Consider the following 24282-nt stretch of genomic DNA (forward strand, 5'->3'; position numbering starts at 1 on the left):
AAAAAACGGCCGAGGGGCTGCCGCACGCCGCTCATGAATGCTGGCGACGGCAGCCCCACCACCTCCCACCAATCCGCACAGGCGTCGCACCGCGCCGCCGATGCTCCACCCGATCTTTCAAATTGCCCGACGCAATCGTCGGGAAGGGCAATGGAGCTTATCCGTAAACGACGCTCGACTGTGGTACGACGAATTACCGACATCCCCGCTTTGGGCCAGTTATATAAGGAAAGCGAACGAGGTCGCTCGAGAGATGTGGGCGCCGTCAACGTGGGAGCGGAGAATGTCCCTAACGGGGCAATTCGCAACCTTTTGCCGCACGCACGAACAGCCGATGAACGAGGAGAGCTGTGCGGCCTTTTTGGTGGCAATATTAGATGTGGCGCCATCGACCCGACTGCAGTACGCCAGGATGCTGCGGTCCATGTTGGAAATGGAACGAACCCCGCTGGACATGATGATTGTGGGGTTACAAAAAATTGCGGCGCGATCGGAGACGAAGCAAGCGCGTCCCTTGACAAAGGAAGAGATGAATCAAGTAATCCGCAGCCGGACCGATTGGAAGGAACGTGTTGTCTTAAGACTCGCGTGGATAACGGCGAGTCGTTGGTCCGAGGTTGCGGCCTTGACAGCCAAAAATTTCACACTGGAGGTGGACGGGACCTTAATTTTGGATAGGTCCGTGGCGCCGAAGACGGCGAGAGCGGATCCCCACCGCGCCTCGCGGTTTGTGAAGATACGAGGGCAAGACGCTTTCGACATTATAAAGCTATGCAGGACGCTTCAAGAAAACGAAAAGCTCACGAATCTTACGACTGCTCAAGTCGAACGAGCTTTGGCTCCTTGGGATGCCACGGCGCATTCCATAAAACGGGGAGCGTTGAGACACGCTGCTCAAATCGTGGAGAAATACAATTTGAATCCACACGTGATCTCGCAGTTGGCGAAGCACGTCGACCCGTTCGACCTTCCCCAGAATACTGTTCGATATTTGGGGAGGTACACCACACTGCTGACCCAGGTGTCGTCGCTGATCGCATTGATGTGAAGGGAGGAACGGCGGAAGGGCAGGAACCCTGGTTGAGAGCGGAGGAGCGTTTATTTTCTCATGACTTTTATCACAATCATGCAGCTACAATAACGAGACGCGCGAAAAGGACGCGTCTGGCCACTCCACAAGATGAACACGCTATCCCGTTACAGCAGGTCAACGTGCCCGTATTGAACTTAGAGTGGATTAAAACTCGGTTGAACCCGGCCACCCTGGAGAGGCTCATGCAAGTTTGGGGACTCGTCGGGCGGTCCCTTTTCCCTCCGTCTTCCTCCGGTAAAGCGGGCGAAGGCTCACGGAGGATTCCAACCGCTGACGCGAGATTGTTACGAAAAGCAGGAATTATCGAGGACGCTTCGTCCACAATAACAAGCGGATGGATAATACCTTTTTCGGTTGTGGAGGAGAAAACCGCCGGTCTACGACGACGATGGATCGCGTGGCCACGCGACAAGAACAGAGACGACCCTTACGAGGCGAATGTTCCTCTTTTACACATTTCCCATTATTTGCCACCTGTGATGGCTGAGGCCGCTTCCTGCCTGGATGTAAGGTCGTCCTTCATAATCTCTTTACCGCGGGAGACTCGGCATCTCTCTCGATGCCACGTGGAGGACGGCACGCTGGTGGAGCTCACACGGCTCCCTATGGGATACAAGGCCAGCCCAGAAATTCTCCAGATTATTACTTCAGCAATTGCGGGGGTGACGACGGTGGTTCACCCCCTCTGGGCCGCACCTCCATTGGTGCGTATCGACGTATGGATCGATAATATACGCATTGCAGGGTCGAAAAGCGACGCGACATTGTGGGAGGCCCAGGTGCTTCGTAACGCAGACATTTGTCACGCATCCATGGGGAAGAACGCGAATCGGGCGCCACGCAGTACACCTTTCTTGGGGTGCAGTTTGTTCACACTCACCGGGCGGTATCCCTGAGTGAGAAGTTTGTCCGCTCTGTACGCGCCATGCCGGCGCTTAATTCTTTGACCATCGCGGAAATTGTGCGTTTGTTGTTGCGCCGTGATATCTGGCGCTCTTTTTGTTCTTCGCCGTGTACGTCCGTCCTCAGTTCTCCTCCCCACGGCAACAGCGAGAGTACTGGAGTTTGTGGTGCCGGTCTGCCCGCCCAACGTGCGTGGAGGACACACACTGAAACACAAACACGCGCGGAGGGGCGCTGAAGAGGGGGAGGGCGTGCGTGTTGAGGGGCTTTGGCCCGTTTTTTTGCTGCGGACAGAAGAAAAAACAGACGACGCCTCGTTGCCAGGCGCCAACAGCCGCCGTCTCTCGGCCACGGCACGCATCGGAATTTGTTCTCGAGGGCGTGCCCTTTTTGGAGTCGCCGGATGTCTTTTCCAGCGACGATGAGGACGGCTTTGGCCTCTTTCGCAGACGGGGAAAAACGGGCGCATTTTCCGGGCGGGGGCGTGCTTCCACCCTTCTTCGACATACGGTGCCGCCTGTTGCGCGCCCGTCGGTCGTCGTGGGCGCCTTATTGGGTTTAATGCTTTTTCTATTCATTTTCCTCTTTTTTTTCGCGGCAAATCACGGCACGACAGGACACGTATATACGCACTCCCGGACTGCTCGCGAGCGAATTGGCTTCCCGTGCCGCAAACGCGGGGCCATGCTTGTGTATGTGTATGTGTGTGTGTGTGTGGTTGTTTTGTATGTTATCTTTGGTGCGTGTTTATGCGGTGTCGGCGGTTGCGTGTGTGAACGTATATATTATTCACATAGATTTATGTGTCTGCTCGTTTCTTCTTTGCCGTTTTAACCGGGAGGCTGTGAAGGAAAAAACGCAAACAAACAAAAGGAGAGGTCAACAGCAACAACAACAACAGCAGCAACAACAACAACAACAACAACAATGAGTCCCAATCCGGCGCGAATGGCCATCGCGATTGGCTATCATAAGCAACATCAGTAATGACTGCAACCAGGTGATTGATGATGATGGCGGCGCAAGTTACGGGTGGAGAGGGCACCTGGGGTGTACATCCTTCTCTCCCTTAAACCGGGCTTCCCACATAACGCACATTGTCGGGCAGGACGATCTCCACTGCCACAGCATCCCGGCCTTCACTTTTGCCCTTTGCCTTGCGTTCTTGTATCGCCTTCGCCTTTCGTTCCCGAATCATTTCAAGCATTTTTGCACGCTCCCTTTCGCGTTTTTCGCGGTTCAACTGCCGTTCCTCCTCCTGCTGTGGGGACGGCGCGGGAGGAGAATTCCATCGTGCCACCGACGCGGCGCTCCTGAGTCGTCTGAATGCCTGAGAAACATTTCCGTTTAGACTGTGCAAGATTGACGGCTCACGGGCTAAAGGTGACACGTTCCTGTTTACATGATTGCCATTTTGCTCCCTTTTTGCCGCATTAATTTTCGTGCTCATGATGCGGCGCCTTGGCCGGACAGCTGGTTTGCTCTGCGCTGGCAGTTGGGTTGCCTCCTGCGCCCGCACCTCGCGCTCGGGGCCTGGCTTTGAATGGGGGTCGTCTTCCTGCGTCTCCCTGCGCGGGGGTGTCGTTATTTTGGGGGGCGACACCGCGACGCACCGCCCTCGATCTCGATCACGTTGCCGGTCGCGCTGGGCGTCCACTAATGAGGAGTTGGTTGTGGTTGTTGCCAGGACCTGTTCATCGGACTGGCGGAACTTCGTGAGGTAGCGCTCGATGATATTCACATCGTGGTTGCGTGCGTGAATCCAGTCCGCTAGTTTCCTCTCCACCACCACCACATCCATCATGCCTCTACGAATTTCCGTGGGGGAGGTCTCCTCCACTGGGGACGGCCGTCGGGGTGGCTGCGGTGGCTGGTGTTTATTTGGACTCGCCCCCGCGGCGCGTCTGGGGATATTCGGCGGCGGGGGCCTCTCAATCCTCACCCGCTCCGTCGCGCTTTTTGCCGCTGCGCACGTGCGGGCATGAATGGCCCGCTCCGTCATCTCCAACGCCTTCTCGAGGCCGCACCGTCTTGCCGGGTTCACGTTAAGCATGGACACGACGATGGCGCGTATGTCCTCCGGAGTGGACGCCGGCAACGGGGCGATGTCACCCGACGTGATCTGCTGCACGAGGCTCGCAAAACTAGTTGGGGCAAACGGCCGCCGCAGCGCCACCATCTCGTAAAAGACACAACCGAGCGACCAGACATCGGAGGGGAAGCTGTACGGCGTCCCCATCAGCAGCTCCGGCGAAATCCAGAATGGTGTGCCGACGAAGGTGGAGGTCAGCGAGGCGGAGCGCAGAAGCGCCTTGGCGGAACCAAAGTCGCCGAGGTACAATTCCGTCGCGTCCGCGTTGAGGAAGATGTTGCTGGGCTTCACATCCCGGTGCATGATATTCTGCCCATGACAGCACTGCAACGCCCGAAGAAGTTGCTCAAACCAACGCAACAGAAGTACCTGCTGCAGCGGCTTTTTCTCACGCTGCAGTTCCTCCAAGTATGCCTCGAGGTCACCGCCCTCTGCGTACGCGAGCACAACGTAGAGCGCCCTGTCGTGCACAAACGACTCCAAAAAAGGTATGATATTTGGGTGCTGCACCCGCAACGACACGTTCAACTCCTGCACGCCTTGTGTTCCATCCATCAAACGCTTGATGACCACCTTCTTTCCCTCATCTTGCTTGTCTACAGCCAGGTACGTCGCCGTCGTCCCGCCCAGTTGTCTTACAATCCTGTAGTGATCCATGCCCATCCTCACGGCTTATTCCTCCTCGCCTCGTTTTTATTTCTTCTTCCTTCCTTCCTTCCCTCCGTGTGGCAACGGCGGTGGCCTGCCTGACTGACCGTAATGCAATGCAAGAATGTATCTCTAATATCTGTAAATAGTCGTACAGAGGTGAATGGATGGATACGACTCCCTCTTTTCGTTCCTTTATTTTACTCTTCACGCAATATATATGTTTATTTATATGTATATACACCGTCTCCCCCTCTCTATTTCCCTCTCTTTTACTCTCACTCCTTTTTTTTCACTACGACGCCTTCTTGTTTGGATTTGCGTGTCCGTCAGCGATCACGCGCGTCGTCGCCCACCCGTCAGATTCGGTCTCGCGGAGGGGGGAAAAGGAAAAAGAATATGCAGCGTATCCGCGTGGTAAATGAACGGTGTAATAATATTAATACTAATAATAATGCTACTACGCCTGCGTGTGTCTGCCTCGCCCGGGTGGCGTGCCAAGCACTTCCAATTCCTTCAAACGGAGTGCAGCGGTGGATGTGTACTTCTTTCCTTCTCCACTACCACTACCACCGCCAGTCCGTCAGTCCGTCCTTTTCGGCTGATTTCGTCTCTCTCCCCCTCCCCTCTCAGTTGTCTCTTCGGAACGATCCAACAAGACGTGCAGAGGGGCGAAAGCAACACCCACCCACAAATGGGAGAAATTCAAGCGGTGATGAAAAAACAACAATAAAAAAGCAAGGCGGCGGCAGCAGAACCCTTCCCCGTGAAGGAAGCGGGGAACAGAAACAACACACAAGTGTGATGGCAGGGTGCCACGTCACCTCCTCCCCTCACGGAAACGCCCCTCTCGCCCTTTGTTTCTGATATGTATGTATGTATGCACAAAAGTATATATGTATATATATATTGTGTAAATAAATATATTTTTCTTTCCCTCCTCCCCTGCCGCTACTAAAAACTATGATTCACCGTGATGCTGTCAACCGGAAAGCCTGTGCTCCCTCTCCTTCAGCCCCTTTTTTGTTGGCCTAAAAAAAAAAAAAAAAAAAAAAAAAAAAGGGACACGAGAAGAATGAAACCAAACCAACCAAACAAAAGCGAGGCATACGCAAAGACGGAGGTCACACACACACAGACAGACATGTAAAGATGTAACAACAACAAAATAAATAATAAAATAAATTAAGTCATGCCCACCAGTCGGCATGCCGCCACCATCACTCATTCACCCGCACCTTCTTTTCTCTCAGCCCCTCTTCTCTTCGTCTCCTTCTTCTTTTCGTCAGCCAAAGTAACGTAGAAAGAAGTTGCAGTAACTCACCAACAGCACCGTCCGCGGAAATATATCCACAACGGTGACACCACGCACATGCTCATCCACCATCGCGAATGGCCCGCATGACAACAACGGTGGCACCGTCTTCTTCAAACACCCCGCATTATTCCCGCCGCCTTCCAAAAGCGTCACGGAAAAAGTTTTCTCCCGCCAATCGAGGAAACAACGCAGGCGGTACCAACGCCGTGGAGCGAGGCGGAACGATGATACGTCGTTATCGTCACTCGTCGTCCCCTTTCGCTGCGCCATGACGTGCAACTCGTTGTTCTTGAAGAGAAAGGCGCAACTACGTTGCCCATCGGCGTCACGGAAGACAAGTCGCTCTGTTTTGTTTCGGCCGCCGCATGTCGTGTCGCACCAAAAAACATCCACGCTCCATTCAGACGGCAGCGACAACTCTGCTGGGAGCGTATACGTGACAGCCCCGCAGATGCTCAAAATGGGCGGCGGAGAGCTCGAACAAGAAGGCATCAGAGGTGTGGCGTGCTGGGCGACGCTACCGCATGGCATGAGTTGTAGGAGGGGAGGCGAAGCGGCAACGAGACTGGACCCCGCCTCGCCTCTGGGCGCATTTGCCAGGCAATCTCGCCTCGCTTCTTCCGCTGCTACGCTCAACTCCACGTCACGAAGTTCGGCATCGTCTAACAACGTCTGCGCGTGCTGATACTCCTGCTGCAGCTGCGCAAAAGCCTCCTGCCGCTCCTCCAGACGCTTTTCTAAGTAACGCACATGGACCAGCAGATTCTCTCGCGCCGCCTCGGACTCCGTAAGACGCGCGGCCTGCTGCTGCAGACTTTCCTCGAGGCGGTGGCAGTTGACGCACAATTCTTCTGTTGGTGCCGCCCGCCGCAGTCGTATGACATGCTCGCGTATCTCTTCCACCACCGTGTTGTCAGCAACAGAGGCGTATGTCGCGGTGATCCGCAGTATCTTTTGCTGGCTGCCGTGGTGGGGCATGAGGGCGAGCCACACCTCGGAGAAGGGCATTGCCTTTGTCAACGTGTCTAACAGGGCGGATAACTCCTCCATCGTGAGGGCGCAGCCTCGTTGATGTCTTCCGCAGCGCACCCAATTCACCACCTCCTCTGCACTCACAAGGCGTAGACCGGCCTCGGTGAGAATATACATCAGGGAGGCAAGCTCGAACTTGTCAAACGGATGGGTTGGCTCGAAGTCGGGTGGCGTCGCCTCGCCTCTCCAGCTGAAAAGCCCGGCAACGGCCATGAAAATTTTGCGATACTGCAACAGCCAGTAGCGATCAACCCACTCCTCAACGGTGTGCGTGGGCCCCCCATTGCACAGCGCACTTTCAACGGTGGCGATAAAGTGCTCACAGTTACATGCTTCATCCTTCCCCAGTCGAAGAATGTCAACACCGCCCGCATCGACGCACATGAAGAACTCTTTCATGTCCTCTGGCGTGATATACCCGGCGGCACCAGCGTCCATAATGCGGAAACATTCCTCTAGCATGTGATGTCCCTCTGGCGACAGAAAGTAGCGATCGCTGTGCTCGGGTTTATTTTCTGCCCTCCTCGCATCGTCAGTGACATCCCTTTTGTTAATGCGGCCATCCATGTTGCTGGCACCGCCATTGCCATCGGATGTGGGTGAGGAGAGAGGACGGCGGTGTGGTGATTTCTTTGACACCGCGACGGAGAGGGATGGAGAAGACGGCGACACGTGGCGCAGTTTGACGGATGTCGTCTGACGATCCGCAACTTGCTGCCGTACCTGCCGCACAAAATCACTGTAGCCGATAAAGTTCTGTAAATCCTTCAGGAGGCTCAGCGTGGGGAAGGCGATGGCCGTGGAAAGGTACTCCTGCATGTACTCCTGCTGCTGCTTCTGCCTCCCTTTTTCCTTTTCGTCCGTATCCTTCTCCTGCGAGGAGCGTTTCCATGCATCGGGCGGTGGCGCGTCAAACTTCGGCGCCATGGACCGCACCAGCTGGTCGAGCTGCACAAAATCCTGCCAGCGTCGCTGCACTTGGGCGACGGTCGTCTTGTGGTCCCCGCGGTTGTCAACGAGGCGCAATTGAAACACGCCAGGCATGTCGTCCGATAGCACCGTCACCGCAAAGACGGTGGGACCCAACGGCGGTGGCTCATCCGCCTCGGGCCTCGCCATCGTCGGTAGCCGGAACGGGACCGCTTGTCGCTTCTCCCTCTGCCTTTCTTTTCCTTTTTTTTTTTTTTTTTTGTCTGCTGCTAATCAAAATTGACACGCCGCAGCCTGGCGCCGTACCGCCCACAGAGCCTGTAGCATTGAGAGGGCGGACGAGTAATATTGAGAGGCAAGAGGCATGATAAGAGTCAAGAACTGAGTGAGTGAGTGAGTGGATATGCAGGCGATACTGAAGTCAAAGGCAAAACAAATGCGCCCCACCCCATCTTGAACGCCGTCCATTCCCGATTGCATGGCGACACACACACACACACAGAGGGAGGGAGACACTCTGCAATATAAACAAATAAATCTAAAGAAAATGCCTCATGAGTCCAATGTACGTACAATAACTTCTAACTATATATGCAAATATGTATGCATGTATAAATTTCTAAGCAAGACGCGCGTAACTTTCATAACAAAACAAGAAGTAAAATCTGACGACCACCCGCTCCCTCCTTTTTTTTTTTTTCTTCTTCTCATTCCCTCTCGCTCTCACGGATTAAACTCATCGATGAGAAGAATACTCTCACCCGCAGTTTCCTCAAGATTGTTTCCGCGATCTGCTTCTATGCGCGGCATGTCGTATTTTGGCAGTCGCTCCGCAATGACGTTGTGTCGCTTCTCTACGACCATTTCCATCTTCGCAATGCGTGTCTCTAACTTCATCACCTTCGCGTCCCACTCCTCCAGTTGACATTTGAGGTTCGTGAGTCCCTCCTTTGCCTCCCGCAGCTTTGAGGTCAGCGACTGCCGCTGCGCCAATTCCTCGTGCACCCGCTGCATCTTTTCCTCACGCTCCGCAATGGCCGTGCGCAGACGTGTCTCCTCGACATCCAACGCGGCGACACGCTCGCGCTGCGCCTGCCCCTGCGCCTCCTTCGCATTCACCTTTTCATCCTGCGCGGCCTTGCGCTGAGCGAAGCGGAGCCGCTCCTGCTGCAGCTGCTCATCCCGCCGCTTGCATTCCTCTGTGAGCTGCTGGACGTTTTGTGTGAGCTCCTGCAGGAGCTTGCGGCGGAGGTCGACAGCGCGCTCCCTCTCCGCGATGATGGAGGAGCGCGCCTGAAACTCGCGGAATGCGGCAAAGTCCGTCATCTCCCCAAAAAACCGAAAACTTCAGTACACTACGCTCAATAAAGTGAGAAGGAGGGAAATAAAACAACGACTCCAGCAAAGATGCAGCACACAGACGCATGCGGGCGGCATCAGCGCCGCAACAGACACACCACAGCCACCAGTAACGGAAATCAATCACAGGCAGAGAGAAACAAACACACACACAAAGAAAAAAAAAAGGACTGACTTCGTGCAAGCATCACTGGAAACAAACAAAAAAGAAATTGGCATGGGGCGAGGGGTTCATTATTCCCAGTTGGCTCCCTCCTCCCATCACTCTCTCAGCCTCCCCCCTTTCTTAAGGATATATAAGGGACACACGCACGAAGGAAGAAGAAGTTCTGCGAGTGAAACATCCGCCATAAGACAAAACGGCCATCAAGTACCGGTTGCCTCTAGACGTTCCAGCAGACGCTCAATGACAACAACCTCCTCAACTAAAGGCAACACGTGCCACCAGTTGCGATTTGGCACCATCTGCATTACTAACGACACATCCCGCTCCGCTACCTCTACGCTTCTGTAATAGTTGTACACGGAAGAAAACACGTCATCACCTAAAGTTCCTATCGCCATCTCAATACGTTGCCGCCGCCGCGCCGCCAATGAGGCCTCAAGACTTCCTGGTGGCCACTTTGCCGCAGCGCCATTGAAGCTGTTCGCATGTTTCCAGCCATGAGAAGGCAGGGGCAGCGGCGACGATGAAAGCGAAGGCCCGTTGCTCTTTCCCTTCTTATGTGAGTGAGGGTTAGTAGAGGCTGTGGTGGCCACATGGCTCACCCGTGCGAGGCTGTAGTAATAATGCGCTGTGGGTGTGCTGTCTCCACCAAACCGTCTTTTATGCACCTCGGCATCTCGCTGTCGCTTTTGCTCCCGCATCTCGCTCTGCACTAGTTGTCGGTAGCGCGCCACCTCCTCTTCAATAAGTTCCAGTGGCATATGACGCATGTCATCCACGTTGCCGTCGCCTGACCTCCATATGGGAAAAAGGTGACCGTCACCATCACCATCGCCATCCTTTCTCCTTTCCACTGTGAAACTACCGTCCTTGGAAAGCGACCGCGCAGTATGAGCATGGTCCGGGTGCAGCCGCATTGGGCTGGCGTCTTCACCAAATGTTGAAGTGCCTGGCGACAACGGCATTTCTGTCCGCGGCGTTGCGGCGGTAATTTGCTCCACCAGCGCACGTTCCTGCGATGGCGACATCGTTGGGCATTTTTCCGAGAGATAAGGTAACCGTGGGGAAGAGGCATTTTCGCAAATACAAAGCCTTTGCATTTGTGCTTCCCATGTGCGCTCAGCCTCCAACTCAGTTGGTTCACATGACGCCCGTTGAAGAATAATTTGCTGCAAGTAGGCTTTCATAATGGGGGCGCGAAGGATTTCTTCGCAACTTGGCCGATTCGCCGCGTCCAGGGAGAGCATTCGGTCAAGTAACTGCACAACCTCGGGAGGGTAGTGCCCTGGCGGTGGCTGCCGTGCCCCTGCCATCACCCGCATCATCAGAGTTGCAAGGTCGCGCGACTCAAATGGGTGACGAAGACTCAGCAGTTCGTAGAATATACACCCAAGCGACCAGACATCCGAGCTGGGACTACAAACGCCACTCTCAAGCACCTCCGGCGCCATGTACAGCAACGTCCCCCGCACCGCCCCAATCAAAGGGCCGTTCATAATATCATCGGCACTATCGCATGTGCTGACGTCCCCAATAAGTTCACCGTCGCGCCGCTTCGCAAGGAAGTGTTGCGAGGCGGGCAACAGTGGTGACGAAAAAGGACTCTTCGTTTTACTAAACTCCGCCTTACCTACAAACTCCGCTACGCCAAAATCACCCACGGCCACCTCCCTTCTGTTCGACTTCAGGAAGAGATTCTGGGTCTTGAGGTCACGGTGGACGATGCCCTGGGCGTGCAGGTAGTGCATCGCCAGGCTTATTCCAGCAAACCACACCATCACTTGTCCCATCGGCAGGTACTCGTCCTTCTCGCGCTGCCGTGTGATGAGGGCCGCAAGGTCGCCGCCGTCGTAGTGATCCATCACGATGCAAAGACTGTCTTTGAAGAGAAACGCATCTCGCTGTGCGACGATGAAGGGGTGGTGCAGGCAGCTCATCACTCGTATCTCCTGCGCTGCCTCCCTGCGCTGCTCCATGTCCATCTCAGTGAGGGAGATACGCTTCATGACAAGAACCTCGTTGTCCGCCGCGCGGCGAACCTTGAAAACGACCCCAAAGCTCCCCGTCGCCATTTTCTCCAGAATGCGGTATTCATTCAGCATGCCGCCGTGTTGGGTGGGGAGGGGAAAAAAACCGTGATTCCTACCAAGGGGTCCCCGCAGTCACGTTGCATGCACGCAAAGTGCCCCCACACGCCCTTCTTTTGTTTCTTCTTCCGGGAATAATTCCTCGTCCCCCCCCTCCCCCCCTCCCCCCGCTGCAACCTTCTGGGCTTTTTTTCTTTTTTTTGCCCGGCAATATTTTACAGAACAAACTCACACCCGCACATCAACAACAGGGAGAAAAAAGAAATGAGAGGGGGTGGAAAAAAAAGAGAGAGAAATTAACCTCGCCATTCCACAAGAGGGCAGTTTGCACGTGAGCCGCGGCATCCACTCCATCCACACATGGAGAAAGAAGGGAGAACAGCGTCATATCTATTTGCACACACACACACACGTCTTTCTGTCATTCTGTATCTGTTTCTGTCTGTGTACAAGAGATAACGACAACAGCCGCCGCATTAAAAAAAAAAAAAAAAAGTATTTCATCAACACATTCCTCCTTTTCCCTCTCTTTCTCCAACCCCTTTATTTCTCTCTGTGGTAAGCAAAAAAAAAAAAAAAAAAAAACTACAAAAAAAAACAACACACAAACGCACGCTCTCAATCGCGACACGAGCGCAAGTACACCGTTAGACAAAATATCAAAGGCCAAGACGCCGCTTTTCTCGATGCAGCGCCAGCCGATAGCAGTAATGTAACCTCGCATCTTCAACAAGATTAGAAACCTCTCTGTACGGCAGCGGCATGGTATTAACGTCATGCACAAAGGCGGCATGGTACCACTCCTCCTCCTCATCGTAATTCCCCACACGCATCGCTTTGCCATTCCGCTCTATCCCACGCTCAAGCAGCTGCTGGAAGCTTTGCAGTTCGACTTCTCGCGGAAACACACGCCAGGGAGCAATCTTTAAGTCTTCCTCGCAGCAGGTGTCATTGTTTTCCTCCTCCTCCTCCTCCAATGTTAATGGCTGCCACGAGGAAAAGGCAAAGACGGCTGTAGCGCGCACATGTGGCAACAGTTGCAGTGGTTGCGGTGACGGAGGAAAATCTCCACGCCTCCTCTTCCTCTCAGAGCAATGCGGCGGCTTCACGCGCGATGCGGCTGACAGCACCGTTGAGGGTAACAGTGCAGCGGCGGCGAGTTCACGACTTCGCGCAATGGAGAATTTGCTCGTAGAAAACCATTCAGTCATTTTTTGTCGATGACGTCGGGGTGGACGCAAACCAAATAATTTTTGCAGACGTTCCTTTGCGGTATTCCGCAGCGTCAAGGTCTGCCGCATGTGTTTCCCTTCGGGAAATCGCAGCTCCGTGGCGCGCGTCATGCACGAAGGCATTCGTGAAAAGAGCGATTCAGAATGTTCGTGCACGAGAGTGTTCCGCGCGCCAGCGTGGCCCCCCTCTCGCCACGGGCGTCCAGCCTTCATTCTCTGTGTGCACATAAGCGGGGGGACGGCAACACTGGCCAACTCGAGACGCTCACACTCGCCTGCGGCATCGCTTGTCAGAGGCGTGTCAACTGACGCCACAATCAACGGGGGAGACGGCGCTGCTGTTGTGCGTTCCAGCGTCCGTGCCACTGCGAGAAACCGACGCTGCAGGACGGCCTCCTGCGATTTGAATGCCGACGGAGTGTCGTTCCATTTGCCCGCAACATCAACCGCCAGAATGGGTGGAAGCATGCGTTCACTTCGTTGCCGGTCCAACTTGCGGCGTGGAACGACGATGGGATCCATACGAAATGACGCTGCCGGCTCGTCCTGAAGCGGCACACGTCCCTCTCCCAGCGGCTGCTCCGCCAGAAGCGGATGCGAGAGCGACGGCGGAAGCAACGCGAATGGAGTTTTTTCTATTCGCACCGCGGCGCTCCACGCAGCGCAGAACGCCGACAGCATCTCGTCCCATGTTGCAGCGACATCTCTGTCCATCACTGCCCGAGGTGACCACTCAGCCCGGCAAGCCCGCGAGCACCGCCGCTCACGACGCGGAGACGCGAATACAAGCGGCAGGTCAAAATGTGGCAGCGAGATGGAGAAGAACAAAGAAGACGACCCCTCCGCAAGAAAATGCGGGGAATGTGGTGGTGACGGATGTACCGCCCCCGGTGTCCGAGCCGCAGGCCACATCGTCTCCCTTGAGGATCCGCGTGCCCAGTACGGCAGTTGCAACGGCGCTATTTCCACAACATGCGGCGCCTCTTCTGCCGTCTCTCCTGTCCTTTCTGTTGGGCAAAACGGAAAATGCGGCATAAATCGCAGCAGTCTTCCTCGCCGAGTCGCACTGCTGCCGCGGTTGCCGGTAAACGTTTGTAGAATGACAGCGTTATCATGCCGCAGCATGTGGACAACCGCAAGCCGCATCGAATCTTCAGGGTTTAAAGCTTTCGGGGCAAATTTAAGCGGCATCGCTCCCGCGCCCTCTCCGTCTGTCTAATCGTTCTGGCTCCGTGACGGGCGTTGATGATGCGGATAGAGAAAGAAGGAACAACAACAACAACAACAACAAAGAAAGAGTTCTTAAAACAATCCACCATATACACATATGTATATATGGGAGGAGTGGGTGGGTGAGTGCAAACAGACATGAATGTAAGTATTAAATGTTCACATGGAATCCCAAATAAAATGCGACGTTTATAAAATAGGAACAATCGCATTTTAAAATTTAAGCCAATCCACTGGATAATTATGGACGATGCATCCGAGACAAATAACGATGACAACAACAACACCCGTCATGCCTCACAAATATGTTTTATTATGTCTAAAGGCGTTCCGTACCATTTTCCCCCTGCATGCGGCTAGATGCTCGCCAAAGTAATCGTTGTACCATTCTTTCCCTTCATCCGTCGCCGCCCACACATCGTAATCGTCTAGCCCAACACCCTCTTCTTCTTTTTCCTCGTGATCAACATTGTCATCCTCGTCCAGCAAATCGCGGCTTGTTGTTTGGGCCTTGGGTCTCGCAATATCAACGCTGTTGGGTCCTTTCCGTTTTGTCATTCCCAGCTCTTCGTCAGCCCGCTGTGCCCGCAGAAGGAGCAACAAGTCTTCCTGCAGGCTAGTCACGTGCGTCAGGTGCTGCGCATCGGCGGCTTGCATGTACGACGACACCTGCTGGAGTTTGAGCTCTATCTCATAGCCACGCAGCAAAAGACGTTCCTCAACTGTCTTAGCTGCAACGCACCGCTCAAAATCGGCGGCACTTGCACTGAAATTTTCCTGTTGCGATGAAATGCGAGGCGGTGGGGCCAGACGGATAAAAGAGCTTGAAGGCAGCGGGGATGGCGTTCGGAGAGGGTCGTTTGCCTCCTTGAGGATTCGTTGCGGGGGCTGAGACTCCAGGTCACCGTGTGCCCGAGATCGTCGCAGCGATGCATTCTCACGCTCCAAGGAGGTGACGCGACTCTCCATATCGCGCAGCTTCTCTAATGCCAACCGTACTTCCGGGCTGCCACCACCTTCTGTATCCAGCAGGTGTATGAAAGGTGGCGGCAGGGCTGGTGGTGGAGGGCGTGACGCAACAGCCTCCTGCATGAATTCCCCGGATGAGTCGTGTGGCGAGGGTGAAATCAGCTGCTGCTTTTCCGTGTTGCCGTTCGACACCGGCTGGATACGTCGTATCGTTGAAGAAACCGCCGTGGAGGGAGCTGTCGGTGAGTTCACAGACGGCGGAATCACGGCCTCCGCCTGCCGCGCGTCGGGAAAGCCCGCGTTAGAATAACTTTCACCGGCGTGAGCGACAACGGCCTCCGGAGCAACAGGCACGGGGGGAATCTCCACGTGGCCGTCCATGTAACTTATGATGGCGTCTACACGTGAATTCCGCCGTGTGCCCTCCGCGTCCAACTCCGACCTTGACTGCGACGGCTGTGACGACGGTGGTGGTGGCATCATCATCAAGAAGTTCTCCACGGTGCACTGCTGCTGTGCCTCAACAGCTGATACGACAGGCAGCGGCCACTCACCCTCTTCATGTCCCGTTCGCTCAAGCCGTGGCTTGTCCGCCCCATGGAGCTTCGTGTGGTCCTCCCCGTTATTCTCCACCACAAGAAGATGACGACCAGCAACAGAGACGCTGAGGATGCGCAAGATGTTTGTTACAAAGGCCATCTCTTTAGCGTCACCTAAGCGCATCACAACATCTCGACCCTCCAAGATCTTCCAGACAACATAATTGTCACGGCAGATGATCACTTTGGCGATGCAATCGATGCGACAACAGCGTGAAATCTTCCCGCGAGGCTTGAAGATGTACCAGTGGCTGCGCGAAAGAAGCAGGTAACATGGAATACTTTTGCCGCGCCGCGTGCGTCGTGTGACGTGTGCGTAGTAAACAATGACGGGGATAACTCCATTGGCGTTCAATGAGAGCGACAACAGGCGGTGAAGGGCGTCGCGAGCCTCACGCTCCATCGCCTCCGGTGGCACGATGGCCAGCTGCGAGACGGGATCACGGTAGACGGACGTCATGCACACACCCCGTAAAAAAAAAAAAACTCCTTTTATTATTATTTTTTCTACCTTCGCTCTCCCTCTATACTTCCCCTCCCCCCCTCTCTATTAGCGCAATAACAACCACCAACGCCACGAGAATAGAAATGGATGGCAGTCAACAGCCCGGTATCGGTTGTTGCAACAAATAAAAGATGATGTGTGCTGCGCTACAGCCGCCGTATTCCACCCGGTCCACGCACCTCAGCCGGGGGGATAACACCCTCCACATGGCCGCGGCAAAAAGAAGAAAAAAAAAGGAGAAAAAGAGGAACAGAGCACCCGCAGCATCAGGGGGGAGGAACAACAGCACCACCCACACCTCCCTGCGGGTGGGGGAGAGAAGAAAATGCGCACATTTCAGAGAGACATCAAGAACCAAAACAAGCGGCAACTAAAAAAAAAAAAAAAAAGGAAATAAAAAAAGGAGGGTAAAAAGAGCCCACAACTACACATCCGGCGGCCACGGCAAATGGGTGCCGAACAGGAGATGCTGCACAACGTTGAACTTTGACAAAACCTCCGCGGCGTACATTTTTATCATGCCGGCATATATCTTCTGCCAGCTTTCTACGCCACTGATGTTGTACAACATGCTGCTGTGCTCAAAAAAGGGGCCTGTCTTATTCTCCCGCACCCAGGCAACTTGGGCAAAGTAAAAGTATTCGTCCGCGTGTAGTCGGACTGCGTTTTCCTCACAGACGTGTTTTGGCAGGATGGCGCCGTACCCCTTTCCATTGCCGCTGTCGTCGGTCTTGTGTGGCACCTCCTTTCCGATCAGCTGCGCAGCACCGAAGATGAAGGGGAGGTGGTGATAGTCGTCAAGCCCCCACACCCCGTGCGATCCCGCGGGCTCCAGGTGGTAGTGCTTCTGCAGCCGCCGCATGAAGGTGAGGTAGGCACCAAACACATCGAACACCATGCCCTGTCGCAGTCGGCAAACACGGTCTCTTTTGTCCACCAGAACCGGCGCTGGCTGTGGGAAGTTGAGCGAGACAATTGTCGTCGGCTCCGCCTGCAGCGTGCCGCCAGCATCACCGCATTCCTCCAGGCATATCATAATAACAACGAAAAAGTGTAGTTCGTGTCCCGTACCGTAGTCGATGCGGGTACTGTTACCAAAGGAGTCTTTAATGTACTCTGCCAGTTCCACGGCAAGACAGCGCTGCTCCTCCTCACTTCTCTCACCCAACCTCGCTGGCAGTGTTAACACCAGCTGCTGCATCAGCCCGCCAACATCTGCTTCAAGACGCTCGTGAAAGACACGGAATGCCCTATTGCCAAACCGCTGTTGTTTCATGTCCTGCAGTGGCACTTCCTCAACAATCTTGTGAAGGTGCGGGAAAAACGTCTCGACGAAGAAGCGGACTGTCGGATGAAGCTCCGATGCCTTCTGCACCATTCTCGCACTTCGCGGTGTCCCATTGACGGAGTCTGAACATCCCTGCAAATAAGCAATAATTTTTGCAAAGGAAGCCGAGCTGCGGAATAAATCCATTAAATGAGGCTTTTCCACAATGTGCTTCTGTGGCACCGCAGCATCATTCGTCACGTGTGTGGTCTCCGGCATCGAAAAAAAAAAAAAAAAGAAAGAAAAAAATAATAAAATAAACTGAAATCAATCAATCAATAAATAAATATGACTTCGACAGTTAAATTCTTCTTTTCGTATTCTTTTGTAAACTATAAAATATAAATATAAATATCCTTCTGGATTCGTTTTTTCTCCCTTTTTTAATCTACCGGCTTTCCAGCCCCCGTCGCTCTAAGTACCTGTGAGAGATGGAAGGCAATGAAGAGGCGTAAGGAAGCAGAGAGAGGGGGAGAGGCGGGAGACGTCCCCTCCCCCACCAACACGACGCATCCAAATGAAAGGCATGTAAAAAAAAAAAGAAAAGAAAACAACAACAAAATCCCCACGCCGCCTGTCAGCTTGTCGGTCCGCGGATACACGTGTGCGTGCGTGCGTGTGTGTGTTTCTCCGAAGACGCGTAAAGAAGAAAAAGAAAAAAAAAAAAGGGAGATCGTCGTGGTCACCAGCTCAGAGAAAGTCTTGTCCCATCTGTGCGAGCAGCGAGACAACGGGCTGAAAACGGCCTTGCGCGCCACGCACAAAACGCTCCTCCGTCACGAGCGTCGACTGATGCAGGATGAACAGAAGTTCGTCGCGGAGTGCCTCGCGAAGTGCTTTGTTCGCGGTAAAGAGAAACACCTCCGCCTCCACGTCTTTATGCACCGAGCGGTAGCCGTAATTTGTGCTCCCGTACGCGACGAGGTACGGCGCCTTGATGCCCTTCTCCTCCGCCTCACGCGTGTTGGCGCAGGCGTCACTGGCAGCATGCATCCCGCTGCGGCCACCTTTGGTCGGCATCTCCGTGTGCTCGCTGGTGCCGTCTTTGCTCTCGACAAACCACACGCCCTTCGCGTGAAACGTGAGTCCATCAACACTAAACTCCCGCACCCGCACCCGGTCAGAGCAGCCGTACTCCCGCATCAAAAAGTAAAAGGCCCGCTCGAGCTGAAGATAAAAGTACGGAATGTACCCCGCAAGGCCTTTTGCCCCACGCCACCCGTTCGTATTGACGCTTGCCGTAATAAAATCATATGTCGTTTCACTGGCCAACATCTCGTCCACAAACGGAGCATACATGTTGAGGTAAGGCGAGGTAAAGAATATACGTGTCGATGCCGGGGCCTTGTGAAGCAGTTGCTGAACAACGAGAGAATCATGGAAGATATTCGCTCGTGCAAACTGCAAGGTTGGGAAAAGAAATGTGTCATACTCTTCCTTCTCCTCCTCCGGTGAGAATAACTCCGACGCTGCCACAGCTCTGGCGGCAAACTCCTCCAGCAACTGCTTGGCCCGCGCACTAAAGGCGGCGCTCTCCAGTGATGGATCAATCCCCAGAGCGTTGGGAAGAATAACCAGTTCACTCTTCTTGTGTACCGTGTAGCCATTGCTCCTGTTCCTCAAATTGCGGCTATTGCTATTCACATCACCAATATTACTATTATTATTATTATTATTATTATTATTATTGGTAGCATTATGGCCAGTCAAAGCCTCCCCATGGCACACAACGCAATGCGACATACGGCAAAGAGTATGGGCAAGGTCTGAGAACCATGCGGTGACATGCACGTTGTCCTCAATCACTACATAACGGTCCATACGCGTAGAGAAGTAGTCATCCGAGAGGTTTGCGCCACTCAAAATGGTGTCGCAGTCATCAAAGCAGAATATTTTCGTGTGTTGTACGCCAAGTGCCTCCTTTGCACGGCCGAAGGGGGCAAACAGTCGGTTCCATCGACATGGTGTTTGGAAAAGAAACAAACGCACCCGCACCATCGCCTGGTTGTCAATTCCGGTGGCACTACCGCTTGTGCTGTGGGCGAGGGTGAGCAGCTGCTTCAGTGTGAGGAGGTTGTGGCGGTCGTGCATGCGGTTGTAGTCGAGGAGGAGACAAACGTCAAGCGGCTGCCCCGACCGCGCCATTTCTGCAACCTTGTCTTCAAGACACGCAACAAATTGCCGCGCGAGTGGGCCATCGCCAATGTAAAGGGCGGAAATGATGATACGGCGTTTGGCCGCATGCACGCGTTTCTGCAGCTCCTCAAAAAAATGTTTCGGGCTCGGCAGGATGCGCACCGACTCCGCACGTACGGGAAGCGCACAGCACGTTTCCTGCAGAAATGACAGCATCTCCGCCTGCTGGGCATCGACGGAGGGAAGAAGCGCCTCCAGTGGTCTTCGCCTCTGGCGTCCCTCCGGGAAGAAAAAGTCGACGCCGCAGCCACGGCCCCCCGGCGCCAACCCGCTGCGGTTGCTTCCAAAGACGCGGAACGTCACGAACGCAGCGACCGCGAGGACAAGAAGATACGCGACAAGAACGACCATTGACAGCACGCTAACAACAAAGACAAACACACTTCACTGGAATGTACACATCCGTCATTGCAGATCCAAGCGGAAGCAGAAGAAGAGGCAAAAAGAGTTACACCAGCATCACGGGCTCTGCCATTGCCATCACTCTCGGCGGCTAAATTGGTGGTACTGGAAGCCACCACACACAAACAAACAACAACAACAAATGTTTCTTTGCTTTGCTTCTTTTTCTCCTTCTTTGCATCGCACCAACTCCCTCACAATACCAGCCCTCGTACAGCGTCCGCGGCACCGCAGCCGTTTGCCACCAGTAACGCCATCAGCGACTCGTAGGCGTGATCACTACCGGAATTTGTGCGGCATGTAAAGGCCTCGCTGTAACTGAAGCGTACCCTCACGGAGCGTACATCATCTGGTGCTGCTGCTGTTGTGTGCCACGAGACACATGCCGTCACGGTGCGGCCCCTCGGAGAGAGCGGCTGGATGGACCGTACGGCATCCTCGGCGTTCACGCATGTCAAAAGGCTCGCACAATCAACGATCTGCGCGGCGAGCTCCTCGGCTGCTGTGTACCCGCCACCATCACCACCACTGCAGGGCGACGACGATAACGATGGCACTTCTCGCACAAAAGACTCAATTTTGGCTTCCCGCATGCCACTTTTTTTTTTTTTTTTGAAGAATAAATAAATAAATAAATAAATATAATTTTTCTCCTCCTCCTCTTCTTCTTTCTCCTCTCTGCAGTGCCGGTAAAGAAGGAAAAGTTCGCTTCGATGCAGTTCATAAACACAAAGAAATGGGGACGCAAAGCAGAAACAAATTCACATCCACGCACACATACGTCTCACATTACCGCCTCAGTTCTTTTCTTCTTCTTGTTCCTCTTATTTTCATCAGTCCTCCCCCGCTCCCCTCCCACGAAACGGGAAATTATTTTGAAATGTATTGTTAGTGTTATTAATGATAGGCGTGGCGGGAAACAAACGGGGTCCGCTCCTCACGCCAAAGGCGGCTGCAAGGAGATTCACCGGCTACACCGACCCCTCCCTCCCTCTCTTTCTTAACCTCCACGCTAAACCCATCAAAGCCTCCAGCGCCGCCTTTTCTCATTCTCTCGTTAGTTCGCCTCTTGCGTCACGCTCGCCGCAGCACTTTTGGACGGCACCTTTGGCTTCCGAGCGGGCTCTGCGTTCATAAGCTCTACAGGGTGCGTCGTGCAGCCGTTGAGGTCAGCAGCTTTGCCAATGGCCTTTCGCGCCGCGCTTGACAAGTCCCATTCACAAAGAATCGTCGCGCGACGTGCGCTTGAATCGGCACAAAAGGCCTGCGTGAGCAGCCAGTCGCGCGGTGCGCTGTCATCCTCGTGCGTGAGTGAAGCTGTCGTGCGGTACACAACAGCGGTGTTCGCAAACAACTCCGCTACGTACTGCGCTATGGCCATCACAAACAGCGGGTCGGCGCGTTTTTTCTGCTGCTGAATGCGTTGAAGCATTGCGGCAATGTCTTTCTCCAGAAAAGCGGCGCTCACGCGCAGGTTCGCGTGCGGGGCGGCCAGATTGACATTCCCACCTTTCCCCCCGAGGAGCAGCGATGCTAATGGGCCTTGCACGCCCGCGGGCATATGCGTTTGCGGCTGCATCAGAAGCGGTGTGAAATGTCGCATCGTCTCCGCCGCGGAAGAGGCCCCAAGGCTCGACAGGACGTAGCGCTCCGAGGCAAACAGTTGCTGCGCGTACGGGTAGTCTATGAGGCGCTCTGGCTTCGAGCGGTGCGGGCTGGCCTTCAGCATCGCCGTGCCGTGAATGATATCGCGTGCGCTCCCCATCCCTATAGCAAGCGCGTGCTTCGCGTGCATGCGGAGCGCGACGGACTCCACCAGCGGCATTGGCTCATCCACGGCGGCTGAAGCGACAAAAGAACTCAATGCGTCCAGACTGAACCGGGCGCACGCCAGCTGCGAGAGTCGCTTTTGCACCGCCGGGTTGCGGACTAACAGGGCATCGTAACGCACCGTGTGTGTGGCGTGCAGGGCGCAAATTTCCTCCAGCTTGCCGAGTATGCCGCTGCACACCGCGGCAGATAAAATGTTTTGCTCAGCGGCAAATGCATCCACGGAAGTGGCGGCATCCGAGACAACAGACCCGTCCGCCTCCTTCAGCGTCACGGCACGGATTCCACCGCCAATGGCGCTGCTGCGTACCTTCTCACCGGACTGCACCAGCGGTACCGTCACTATTAAAGCCTCCCCGCTTTCTTTCGACGCGGCAAGACGGACGGATGCCGGGGAGCTGCCCTCCTGCACAAGTACTGGAAACGTCCCACGCAACTTGACACGCGTGGGGTCGTTGTCACTCGCCACAACCCGCACCATGTCACGTGACTCAGACAGGGCGCACCACTCCCCCGATCCGTAGGCGTCGGCCAGCCAGTCCGTGCAGGGTGTTGACATTGCCTTTGCCTTCACAGCCTCGCACCTCGTTAACAACGCCCGACGCGATGTCTCACCCACTGACACTTTAGTCCCGCCGCTGTTTCTTTCAGCCGCATTGCCTGCCGGAGGCTTCTGAGGCGTCCGCGACGTAAAGTGTTGTAGCATCAACATATCCGCAAGCCGTCCTTGCTGGAGGAGCGTCGCCACAAAATCCACGCGGTTGCGGAAAAGCAGCACGCGACGCATTTTCTGTTGATTGCGTTCTGGCACACAGAAACACACCAGTGGACAAAAACAGAAGTCAAATGAATGGACAAACAAAAAAATGTCTTTTCCCCTTCCTTTCCTCTTTTATTTATTTATTTTTTAGATTAACGATCCTCCCCCCCCCTGCCACGCCCCTTGTGACTGTCTGGGGACTCCCTTATTTTGTTGTGTGCTACTCTGCTTGTGGAGAAGGGGGGAAAAAGAAAAAATAAGAAAATAAAAAAACAAACAAACAAAAGAAAACGAGCGGTCTTACCGGGGCAACAGGCATCCTTTATGGCGACAGGACGTGCGCAACCGTCCTCCTCTTGTGGGACTTCGTGCCCCCCTCCCCCTTCTCAAGAGAACACAAAAAGGAAAAAAAAAGGGCCATCTTCTTTTTCCCCTGCAGCAGAAAGTGTATAAATATAAATATAAATATAAATATAAATGTAAATGTAAATAAATAACTATTATATATAAAGATGTTCGTGGAATATAAACAAAATGTACGCTTTGATCCATGCGAGCGACATATATATGTAAATATATATGAAAAAAAGGAAAAGGAAAATGGCTTGGAAACAAGTGGGAACAGAACCCGGAGACGCACACGTCCTTCTTTATTGCAGCATTCACACCGTGGCGCTTTAGGGATGCAGCTACGCAGACCTTTTCTTCTCTCTCTCTTTCCCTACCCATGGCATTTAATATATTGCCCCCTTCATTTCTGCCTTCCATGCTGTATATATATATATATATATCCACGTATCTATGTGCATGCGCATTTGTCTGTATGCTTTTACGTGTGTGTTCTTTCCTCCGGCCCCCCTTCCCCTCCCCCTTCGTCAAATGTCGTCCGTCAGGTTTAGTTTCACTTTTCCGTCGCTCGTGTTGTCAAACGCCGGCTGGCCAAGAAAAGGGCACGTGGCACAGCGGAATGCATCTCCCTTGGCGCAGTTCCCACAACCACCCGCCGGCATCTGCGGCATCTCCACCTTTTTTCCCTCAGCCAGCATTTTCCTCTCCAATTCCGCCCGCCCGCATGTGCAGTTCTTGCAGGCGCGTCGCCGTGTCGTGCAGTCCTCCCCTTTCGTGGCCTCCTTCACAACGCGGTCCTCCTCGGTGAGCAACGCGTCCTCATCAACGGCCTGACGCGTCTTTAGGCTGAATGCCTGTGTCGGTTTAGAAGACATCACCCCCTCTTTTTCGGGTCCCTGCGTGTACGTATACCCTTTATAGCAGAAAGCTCACTTCAGCTATCGGAGAGACGTGGGTATAAATAATAATAATAATAATAAGAAAGAAATATCAGAAGAGATGACATGAGCCATGCATAAAGGCCGGCACATACACACACAAACACATCCTTCCTCTCCCCATGCCTCTGTGCACTTCCATCTGTCCATGTTTTAATAATAAATAAATAAATAATTAAATAAATAAAAACAACAACAACAAAACACGCGCATGCGCGTGGATATCAGCGGTCACAAACAAATCGGCGCAAACCTTCCGCCCGTTCTTCACTCTCTCCCCACAACAACGGCTCCACGTGACCACTCGCGTTCATGCAG

At 53.9% G+C, this 24282-nt stretch overlaps 11 protein-coding genes across 11 annotated transcripts, besides 21 other annotated features; all 11 read right to left on the reverse strand.

The window, feature by feature from the left end:
- Positions 1–2073: a mobile genetic element.
- Positions 1–20947: a sequence feature (heterozygous, non-Esmeraldo-like haplotype).
- Positions 2686–2713: a microsatellite.
- Positions 2877–2924: a microsatellite.
- Tc00.1047053505071.30 (serine/threonine protein kinase, putative) lies at positions 3066–4751 on the reverse strand (the record flags this gene model as incomplete). Its single annotated transcript, XM_807774.1, has 1 exon — positions 3066–4751. One exon carries the CDS (start codon positions 4749–4751, stop codon positions 3066–3068), a length of 1686 nt encoding a protein of 561 aa, XP_812867.1.
- Positions 5604–5646: a microsatellite.
- Positions 5770–5797: a microsatellite.
- Positions 5902–5925: a sequence feature (AT_rich).
- Tc00.1047053505071.40 (uncharacterized protein) lies at positions 6022–8205 on the reverse strand (the record flags this gene model as incomplete). The annotated part of the gene is made up of 1 exon (XM_807775.1): positions 6022–8205. The coding sequence occupies one exon, from the start codon at positions 8203–8205 to the stop codon at positions 6022–6024; it is 2184 nt and encodes a 727-aa protein (XP_812868.1).
- Positions 8250–8277: a microsatellite.
- On the reverse strand, positions 8740–9342 carry Tc00.1047053505071.50 (hypothetical protein, conserved; the record flags this gene model as incomplete). The annotated part of the gene is made up of 1 exon (XM_807776.1): positions 8740–9342. The coding sequence occupies one exon, from the start codon at positions 9340–9342 to the stop codon at positions 8740–8742; it is 603 nt and encodes a 200-aa protein (XP_812869.1).
- Tc00.1047053505071.60 (protein kinase, putative) lies at positions 9742–11643 on the reverse strand (the record flags this gene model as incomplete). The annotated part of the gene is made up of 1 exon (XM_807777.1): positions 9742–11643. The coding sequence occupies one exon, from the start codon at positions 11641–11643 to the stop codon at positions 9742–9744; it is 1902 nt and encodes a 633-aa protein (XP_812870.1).
- Positions 12193–12226: a microsatellite.
- Positions 12288–14051, reverse strand: Tc00.1047053505071.70 (hypothetical protein, conserved; the record flags this gene model as incomplete). Its single annotated transcript, XM_807778.1, has 1 exon — positions 12288–14051. The coding sequence occupies one exon, from the start codon at positions 14049–14051 to the stop codon at positions 12288–12290; it is 1764 nt and encodes a 587-aa protein (XP_812871.1).
- Positions 14129–14151: a microsatellite.
- On the reverse strand, positions 14388–16118 carry Tc00.1047053505071.80 (uncharacterized protein; the record flags this gene model as incomplete). Its single annotated transcript, XM_807779.1, has 1 exon — positions 14388–16118. The coding sequence occupies one exon, from the start codon at positions 16116–16118 to the stop codon at positions 14388–14390; it is 1731 nt and encodes a 576-aa protein (XP_812872.1).
- Positions 16536–16565: a microsatellite.
- On the reverse strand, positions 16588–17709 carry Tc00.1047053505071.90 (protein phosphatase 2A, regulatory subunit B, putative; the record flags this gene model as incomplete). The annotated part of the gene is made up of 1 exon (XM_807780.1): positions 16588–17709. One exon carries the CDS (start codon positions 17707–17709, stop codon positions 16588–16590), a length of 1122 nt encoding a protein of 373 aa, XP_812873.1.
- Positions 17712–17751: a microsatellite.
- Positions 17824–17845: a sequence feature (AT_rich).
- On the reverse strand, positions 18181–20037 carry Tc00.1047053505071.100 (phosphatidylglycerophosphate synthase-like protein, putative; the record flags this gene model as incomplete). The annotated part of the gene is made up of 1 exon (XM_807781.1): positions 18181–20037. The coding sequence occupies one exon, from the start codon at positions 20035–20037 to the stop codon at positions 18181–18183; it is 1857 nt and encodes a 618-aa protein (XP_812874.1).
- Positions 19143–19179: a microsatellite.
- On the reverse strand, positions 20283–20681 carry Tc00.1047053505071.104 (hypothetical protein, conserved; the record flags this gene model as incomplete). The annotated part of the gene is made up of 1 exon (XM_807785.1): positions 20283–20681. The coding sequence occupies one exon, from the start codon at positions 20679–20681 to the stop codon at positions 20283–20285; it is 399 nt and encodes a 132-aa protein (XP_812878.1).
- Positions 20707–20730: a microsatellite.
- Positions 20948–21188: a sequence feature (areas merged during assembly that could not be assigned to a particular haplotype. This can correspond to areas where the two haplotypes were merged or to regions with more than two copies in the genome that were merged during assembly.).
- Positions 21146–22705, reverse strand: Tc00.1047053505071.110 (hypothetical protein, conserved; the record flags this gene model as incomplete). Its single annotated transcript, XM_807782.1, has 1 exon — positions 21146–22705. The coding sequence occupies one exon, from the start codon at positions 22703–22705 to the stop codon at positions 21146–21148; it is 1560 nt and encodes a 519-aa protein (XP_812875.1).
- Positions 21189–24282: part of a sequence feature (heterozygous, non-Esmeraldo-like haplotype) that runs on past the window's edge.
- Positions 22924–22969: a sequence feature (A-rich).
- Positions 23125–23187: a microsatellite.
- Positions 23554–23901, reverse strand: Tc00.1047053505071.119 (hypothetical protein, conserved; the record flags this gene model as incomplete). The annotated part of the gene is made up of 1 exon (XM_807786.1): positions 23554–23901. One exon carries the CDS (start codon positions 23899–23901, stop codon positions 23554–23556), a length of 348 nt encoding a protein of 115 aa, XP_812879.1.
- Positions 23987–24006: a microsatellite.
- Positions 24123–24152: a microsatellite.

Source organism: Trypanosoma cruzi, genomic scaffold (genome assembly GCF_000209065.1).
Source record: "Trypanosoma cruzi strain CL Brener 1047053513793 genomic scaffold, whole genome shotgun sequence".
In the NCBI taxonomy this organism is placed as follows: domain Eukaryota; phylum Euglenozoa; class Kinetoplastea; order Trypanosomatida; family Trypanosomatidae; genus Trypanosoma; species Trypanosoma cruzi.